Here is a 9,523-nt window from a genome sequence, read left to right on the forward strand (position 1 = left end):
GTTAATATTGCGGAACATTTAGAAAATTCGTTTGTATATTGGGGTATCGAAAATAAAATAAATGCCGTAGTGACAGATAATGCATTAAATACAGTAAATGCTGTTTCACACTTAAACGTAATGGAAAAATGTGGGTTAACTTGTTCTGCACACACACTGCAATTGGCTGTAAATATAGCCCTTAATAGTGAAGACATAAAAAGTATTACAGGGAAAGCGAGTAAAACAGTAAGACATTTTAAGCACTCAGTTATTGCAATGAAATCTTTAGAAAAAACCCAAGAACAGCTAGGCAAACCAAACCTTACTCTTTTACAAAGCTGTAAAACTAGATGGAATTCTTGTTTTTTATGCTGGAACAACGTCTTCTAGTTAACAGAATACCTTTAACAAATGTTCTTGCGGATCGTAGCGTCACAACAGCACGTATTGCACAAAATATAGAGCTCTCAGGAAGTCAGTGGATATGTATGGAAACCCTCGTACAACTTTTAAAACCACTCCAGGCTCTTACAACTATATTTTGTAGTGAATCCGATTCACCGGTTTCTATGGTACGACCCCTAGTAAACAAAATTTTATCTTGCTATTACCAGGCGCATGTAGACGATGACGACATAGCCACGCAGTTTAATGCTACTATTACATATGAGTTAACAACTAGGTTTTATTTATCATGAAATGATAACGTATTAGCTAGGCAAATTGCATCATTTCTTGACCCTAGGTACAAAGATCTAGAGTATGAAGCATTAGAATGTAGAGAAACTATTCGGTCAAAAGTTAAGGAACTCGTCGAAGCGGAGATTGTCAGCACTAAAGACAACGCTGAACAAGAAAAAGAAAATGTACAAAAAACCAATGCGTTGGCATTTATTTACCAGAAGGATAACCGTAGTATAAAAGACGCACCGACACAGTTTGCAGGATATCTTTCTGAGCCGCAGCTTCAGTTTGACCTAAACCCATTTGAATGGTGGAAGGCTAGAGAGGAAAAATATCCAGTTGTAGCTGCTATCGCTAAAAAATATCTTTCAATTCCAGCTACTTCTGCTAGTTCGGAAAGATGTTTCTCTACTGCTGGTAATATTGTTACTTCCAAAAGAAATTGTCTCAATCCAGAAAATGTAAATATGTTGGCATTTTTATACCAAAATAAAGGTTTATACATCTAAGAGTTATTCTTGTCACAATTATTATATTATAAATTGTTTATTTAACAGTGAAAATTATATTTTTATTTTTTTTTCTATGATTTTTTGTAGGTAACGTTATTGTTTATTAAGTTCAATTTTGTTATTAATGAAGTATGATCAAAATTATATAATTTGTTATTTATGATAAACATTATATTATACATGACATAAAAGCTGGAATTTTGTAATTATTTACTCAGGTTTTTTTACTGAAATTAAAATGATATTGACTGATAAATTATGTTATATAATATAGGTATTATTTACAGTTTAATTTTTATAGACTCACACTTTATTCAAAAAAATCAGTTAAAAAATAAAACCCTGTAAATTATAAAAAAAAATATATACATAATACATATGTATTTAATAAGGCTAAATCAAAGACAACCTACGTATATAATCAATTCTATATTAAATAAGTGTACTCGGAATTTATAAAACAATAATAAGTAAATGGCGATTAAGTTACAAATATACAATTACACGAATATACTAACACACTAATACACGAATACACGAAAACGCGAATGTACGTATACACGAATACACGAACTGTTGTAATACTATACATAAATATAGTATCAGAGTGCGAGTAGTAGTAGTAGTAGATGATAATCAAGTATTCAACACAAATAAAGTTATTACAATAATAGATATATTATACATAGAATATATACAACACAGTGAAACAATAATACACTAGTAATATGTATAAACTGAATAGAAATACTGAGCCCCGAGCCCTTAGATGAAATGCTATTTATATTAACCCACAAGGTTGCACGCGTCTACACATACACGTGTGCTTACAAAAACAACTTTGTTTTTCTATAACATTTCCTGGTTAACAACTACGTATTTTTATTATACAGATAAACAACATATTTATATATTGTGAAATACTTCCTGATATATAGAATATTAATTATTATTCCAACACACCCCCTTAATTAATATTTTCTTAACACTATATTAATCTTCTGTGATCCTCTTCACGCCTATGATTGACCGTAACTTTTCAAGTCTGTACTTGGCTAATGGCTTCGTGAAGATGTCAGCTAGTTGGTTTTCTGTTTCTTTGTACTGCAGTTCAAATACACCTTCTTCAAACTTCTCCCGAATGAAATGATAACGAACATCAATATGCTTTGACCTCTTGTGAAAAACTGCATTCCTAATCAAACGAATAGTACTTTGATTATCTATTTACAAAATAGGTTTATACAATCCCTTTTCATTAGTTAATTCAGTTAACAATCTTTTAAACCAAATTAAATTTCTTATCGATTCGCAACTGGCGACAAACTCAGATTCAGTTGAACTCAGAGTAACTGATGCTTGACGTTGTGAATTCCACCCTATTGTACAAGGTCCGCAACAAATAAATCCCGAAGTAGATCTTCGTGTTTGAATGTCGCCAGCATAATCCGAATCGCTGTAGACACTCAAAAATAAATTATCATCTGATTTATAACACAAACCATAATCTAATGTATGTTTAACATAACGCATTATACGCTTGACCATTTGCCAGTGTGCATTTGTAGGTTTTGCAAGAAAACGACTTGCATCATTAACTGCAAACGCTAAATCCGGTCTTGTTACTTGTGACAGAAGTAACAGTGACCCTACTGCTTGTCTATAAAAATTATTACCTGGCTGTAATACCTGCGTATCTGTGTTATCGAATGACGTGTCTGTTCGAGATATGGGGACAGAAACTTCTTTAGCATTATTCATATTAAATCTTTCAATAATATTATTTGCATACTTGGCCTGATGAATGAATAATGAACCATAATTTTGTTTCTCTATTGACATACCTAGGAAATTATCTAAATCTCCTTGTGTGATTTGAAACTCTTGTTGTAAACTTGAAATGAGTTCTTGTGATTTTGCAATACTGTTTGAAGCAATTAAACCATCATCGACGAATATAGCTAAAATAACTATTTCATTATTATCATGATTTATATACACACATGGATCTGAATCAGTTGGATTAAGATTATATTTTTCTAGAAAATGTCTAAATCTAAAATTCCAATTTCTTGGTGATTGTTTTAATCCGTACAAAGACTTACGTAATCAACACACTCTACCCGAGTTGTCATTAAAACCCAATGGTTAATCCATGTAAATTTCTTCATCTAATTCTCCATGAGGAAATGCCGTTTTCACGTCGAATTGTTTGAGTTCAAGTTACTTAGCCGCATAAACCGCTAATATTGTACGTATGCTTTCATATCGGCATACTGGACTAAAAACTTCTCCAAAATCCACGCCTGGTTTTTGTCTTGACCCGTTAACCACCAAACGCGCCTTAAATCTCTCGACTTGACCATTTACATTGTACTTAATTTTAAATACCCACATATTGTTTAAAACACTTTTATTTATCGGTCTGTCGACAAGTTCCCACGTTTTATTTTCAATTAATGACTTAAGCTCGTCATTCATTGCTTCTTCCCACTTATTTGCATACTCACTGTTTATCGCTTCATAATAGTTAACTGGTTCTGATATACTAAGCATGCACCAAATATCTTACCGGTTTTTGTAATTGGCTGCGGTTTCGTAAACTGTACCCATGAGTGTCCGTGACTATAGGTATGGTTACCGTTTCCTCGTTTTGAACTGGTTTTTCATTCACGACTTGTTCCTTCTCGTCGTCAACCTGTGTACCTGTGTAACACTTTCGCTTATGCTAATTTCATTTGTATTTATTATTTCCTTAGTGAATATAACGTCCCGGCAATCATTTACCGTTTTCGTATCATTAAAATAAACCCTGTACCCGCGCTTGTCAATAGAATATCCAATGAAAATACCGCTTCTAGACTTGGCATCTAACTTTTGACGTTTTTCCTTGGGTACATGTACATACACTTTAGTTCCAAAAACTCTTAAGTGATTTATGTCAGGCAATTTATTATAATACAACTCATATGGATTTTTATTATTAATTGAGCTTTTACCTGTGAGATTCAAAGTATAATTAGCGTATGATATACTTTCTGCCCATAATGATAAATCCATATTTCTGGAATATAAAATTGATCGACCAGCCTCCACCAACGTACGATTTTCGCGTTCTGAAGAATTCTGTTGTGGTGTGTAGGCTATTGTTTTCTGATGACGGATTCCATACTTGTTTAATATTCCTAAAACCTGTTTATTAACAAACTCTCCGCCGTTGTCCGAACGTATTGCTATTATTTTATTACCTGTCTCATTTTTAAAACATTTAATAAACAATTCAAGTTTGTCTTTAACTTCATTTTTATGTTTTAAGAAATATACAGTTCTAAAGTGTGAAAAATCATCTTTAAAAACAAGATAATGTTTTGACCTGCCTAGAGAATCTGTCTGGAAAGGTCCACAAAGATCAGTAAATATTAATTCTCCCACTTTTTGTGATTTGTCCGTACGACTTTGAAATGATTTTCTACTATGTTTACCCATAATACATGCCTCGCATGTGAAGTTATTGTCACTCTCCAACTTAATATTATGTTTAAGTAAACAACTTCTTACGTAACCAATGTTTTGATGTGCCATACGTTCGTGCCACAATGTTAATGAACCCGCTACTACGGCCGTTGCTTCTTGCTGCATATCGTTGACGAAACCCGTTTTGTTAATTGGCTGGTTCTGTATTCTAATATTAACATTATACAAGCTATTTTTGCGTACCGCTTCACAAATGATCTTGTTGTTTAGTAAGAATACACATTTTTTATTATCCGACTTCATTTTCATGCCCTTGTCCAACGTAGAACCAATACTGAATAAATTATATTTTGGTTCAGGTACATAATAAACATTAGTCATAAAATTATTATACTGATTATTTCTAACATAACATATAATATTGGTTTGACCAGAACCTTGCGCATATAAAATAGTGCCATCGCCTATTTTCACTTTAATTGGCGATTTAAATTGACTATAATGAACATACCAATTTTTATGTCCCGTCATATGATTAGTAGCACCAGTCTAGATACCAGTTATCCGATTCCTGTTCTGTGAATAACAGTTCACTGTAAAAAGCTTGTCCTATTTCACTTGATTGTGACGAATTTCCCTTGGCATCGTCTTGGTCCTTTTTATACTTCCTGCAGTCCTTTTTAAAATGACCGCCCTTTTGCAATCTTTTTAGTACCCACATTTGGATTCCCAACTTTCCGTTCACCAAATTTTTCACTGCCTGTCTTTTTAGAAAATTTCTTCTGGAACTTTCTAACAGTTATAGCATTATTTTCTTCTACAGATTCAACTACCGAACTACCTTGATTCATTCTCGACTCCTCAATAAGTAACCGAGATGTTAGTTCATTTAAATTCTTACTTTCTAGCTGCATTGAGTCCCATGCACTGTAAAAATGTTTATAATTCGATGGCAAGGTCATTAGAATTTTCGTCATAAGCATAGATTCTGTGACTGGTTGTCCCATCAAACTAAGTTGATTCTGTAGGTTTTGCAATTTGGTAATATGCGTCGACATATCGTCAGCCGAGTCCTTTACGTAACTGAAAAATTTATGTTGTATTAAATGTATACTCGCCTCGTTTTTCTGCTCATAGACAGCGAGTAATTTTGTCCACATTTCATACGATGTTTTACAGTTAATCAGGTATTGCATTGGACCGTTGTCAACCGATGTTACTATCAGTTTTTGGCATTTGGAGTCAGCACGTTGCCAATATAATAGATCCTCTTTATATCTTTTCTGGGCGTCAGCTTCTTTGCTTGTTAGCACTGGTTTTGTATACTCTCCTGCAATTAAACTACCCAACTCATATGAAGTTAGTATTACCTTCATCTGAAATTTCCAAAGTGTCCAACCTTCAATATTGCATAGCTTGGCAATCTTTATTGATTCTTCCATATCAATAGATTACGTACTTGTATAGTACCCTTGAACGACTTTGATAAGTGTATATCCAATATACACTTCGTCAGGTGCTGCTTAATTACTATAATTCACTTACTTGGTGATCTTCAAAAAAAATTGTGTTCTTCAAATACTTGACTCTCGATGTCCGGTGTGCCTTTGACTGTATGTCTGAGTGTCTGGGCGCATAACCTGTTGTAATACTATACATAAATATAGTATCAGAGTGCCAGTAGTGATGATAATCAAGTATTCAACACAAATAAAGTTATTACAATAATAGATATATTATACATAGAATATATACAACACAGTGAAACAATAATACACTAGTAATATGTATAAACTGAATAGAAATACTGAGCCTCGAGCCCTTAGATCAAATGCTATTTATATTAACCAACAAGGTTGCACGCGTCTACACATACACGTGTGCTTACAAAAACAACTTTGTTTTTCTATAACATTTCCTGGTTAACAACTACGTATTTTTATTATACAGATAAACAACATATTTATATATTGTGAAATACTTCTTGATATATAGAATATTAATTATTATTCCAACAAAATATACACATCACATCAAAAAGTTCATATGATTTTAACTCTAAGGAAGCGGTCATTTTTTTGTATATTATAATATATAGTATATTAAACTATAAACTAAAAAACTAAAAAAGAATATTTTTTTATAGTCTAATATCTTCTTAGTTATCGTCTGGGTCATAGTTGATCCATTACCCTGTACATTTTTTAGAAGTAAATAATAATTTACCTTCCCACAAAAGTACTTCAATAAATATATGCATGTTTGAAAACTCTGTTTTTGTATTCCACCACAAGTATTGAATTCGCTTTCTTCGTTAATTAGATTGTCTAGAACTCTTGAATGTCACTTATATTTTCATCTGATGTTTGATATGTTATAACTACTTGGTTAATGTATTTTTCGTGATTGATGCAATCTTCCGACGAGCAAGTTATAGTTTCCATTAAAGATGGATACTCGTTTAACATATTGACAACTACATTGGCTACGGTTGAGTCACACACAGCTAATGTAGTATTCTATTGCATTTTTTTAATGATGGCTTCATTTGATTTAGTATTAGGTTAGCTCGTTTTGTATATGTTAAAGGTGATGCTCCATGCTGTACCGTTGTTGAGATAAATTGAAGAAAATCATGATTTTCTTGGTTTTTGACTTTATTGCAATAGTTCTGGCTATCACAATAAGACACCTGAAACAAATTGATTATATATATATAACTTATTGCTAAAAATAAACAAAAACCTGTTGAACAAAAATAATACCCAATTAAAATTAAAGTACCCAATGAATAAAAATAAATATTGTTTTTTAAATTGTTTATCTAGGACTAAATTTATTGCTTAATATATTAATATTAAATTTACCATTTGTAATGAAGCCAATGAATTAAACGCACAAGTATTTGTAAACATGATTTTCCCATCAATATTTTTTGTTTTGGAACCTTTAATATCTTCTGTTCGTGATCCATTTTTTAATATGGGGATGGATTTAACACCTATTTTTTTTTCTATATTTAAATTAACGTCGTTTCCTGCCTTAGGAAGAGACCCTTCAAGACGCAATGGGCAATTTGTGTCCTCAGGAATATGTATTATGTAGTCATCATCTTCTAAATTTGGTAATTTTTGTTGGCTATCCTGGTTTCTCAACGGTTGCTTATTAGTTTCTTCTTCAACATCGGAGATATTTTTACCAATTGCACATTTTGTGGAATGAAGCAATGAAGCTCCCGGAGTGAATTGATGTGCATTTCTAAAAATTCTTCATTATTGGTCGGCAGTGTTGTTGATTTTAAAGTAACTGTTTTAAGTTTTTTGAAACTGGATTCCACTGCTGCAGAGCTGGCAGTGTCTTCTCCATACCCCAACAAAGGTATCATAATACCTGACCATAATGGAAGATATTTCATGCATTTGACTAAACATGGTACTAGTGTCGGCAAATACATGGCGTTTATTCCAGTACCTTCTTGAATAAAGGATTTACTCTCCTCTAATACATCACTAGCCCATGTTTTAAATGGATTTTGTATTTTATGTTCTTCTACAGTATTTTCTTCTTCGATATTTTCTAAACTAGTTAATAGGTCTTCAAATTCATTATCAATTAAACCTTAAAATACAAATTATAAATGGTGTAATAATCACTTAAAACAACTACCAATATACTTATAAAGCAAGCACGTTAAGAAGAAAAGATGTTCACTAATTCAGAAATAATTTAATGCATGACACTAAGCAGCATAAAGTCATTGATACTATTACGGCATCCTACAAACTATAAGGTATGTTTATGCTGTTGAAGTATTTATGTAACTTAAATATCAAAAACGATAAAAGCTAAAAAGTCGTTAACCTTTAGTGGCGCGCGTGGTATCGGACCACATATTTGAGCTCGTGGGGTAATTATTTTCCGTTAATATAAAAATACTTTTTGCTTTACATAATACATTATTATTGACTTTTTGTTGCAGATTTTAAATTAAAAATTATAAAATATATTTCTTATCAAATTACTTAAGTATATGTTAGTTAATTTACATGCGTGTATTACAAATTTTAATTAAATAAAACATATAATAACCTGTGTCATACAAAATACACAATTTTTATTTCTTTAATATTTAAAAATATTGAAACTATGAAGCCTCAAAGCAGTCAGGGCAGGTCTCTATAATATGGTCTCTGCAGATGAGCCTTGCGCAATTGGTGCATACTTTTGTAGCTTTGCGATGCTTTGAGCGGTCACAAAAAGAACAAAACGATGATAGACATTTTTCTACAATAACAAGCGACAACAACCAACAACGAGCGACAACAATCAACAACGAGCGACAACCAACAACAAGCGACAACAATCAACAACGAGCGACAACAACCAACAACGAGCGACAATCAACAACGAGCGACATTCGACAACCAACAACAAGCGACAACAATCAACAACGAGCGACAACAATCAACAACGAGCGACAATCCACTAAATCCTTTGTGTTATTAAACAATTTGACGCAAGGTGTGGCTATCTAATTGGAGGCACTAGTAATAAGTTTTTTTTTATTTCACTGTAGGGTCTGTAGTAACATAAAGCATATGTTTAAGTTTTAACTATATTTATTAAACTATCATTTTGTAATAACATATTATATATTCAAATTTATACTATATGTGACATTTTTATATAACTATCATGTTATTATTATTCAATATACAACGCGCGTAGTGTGATATAGAACCTCTTTGAATAATTTCAATAAACTTAAAATACTCTAATAGATAGCGTACATACTCATTTTAGGCGTAACATTTACATAACAATAGGTTCATTAAAGAAGGAGTCAAACACACGACTCGACACGAACTTAT

The 9,523-nt window shown here is 32.1% G+C and overlaps 1 protein-coding gene across 1 annotated transcript; it reads left to right on the forward strand.

Annotated features, from left to right (window-relative positions):
* Window positions 1-258: 258 nt before the first annotated feature.
* Window positions 259-1,175, forward strand: LOC126833173 (E3 SUMO-protein ligase ZBED1-like). Its single transcript, XM_050564317.1, has 2 exons — window positions 259-322; window positions 697-1,175. The coding sequence occupies exons 1-2, from the start codon at window positions 259-261 to the stop codon at window positions 1,173-1,175; spliced, it is 543 nt and encodes a 180-aa protein (XP_050420274.1).
* The last annotated feature ends 8,348 nt before the right edge of the window (window positions 1,176-9,523 follow it).

This window comes from Adelges cooleyi, unplaced genomic scaffold, assembly GCF_023614345.1.
Source record: "Adelges cooleyi isolate 19-005CV unplaced genomic scaffold, UGA_ACOO_1.1 ACOO_flye_CR_arks_rails_tigmint_CR_PRNA_197, whole genome shotgun sequence".
NCBI classification, from domain to species: Eukaryota; Metazoa; Arthropoda; class Insecta; order Hemiptera; family Adelgidae; genus Adelges; species Adelges cooleyi.

Excerpts from the sequence above, each read along its gene's own strand:
- LOC126833173 (XM_050564317.1), top strand. The coding sequence starts at position 259 with ATGAAATCTTTAGAAAAAACCCAAGAACAGCTAGGCAAACCAAACCTT. Across the intron at positions 323-696 it reads CCTTACTCTTTTACAAAGCT|CTAGGCAAATTGCATCATTT; the intron begins GTAAAACTAGAT and ends ATAACGTATTAG.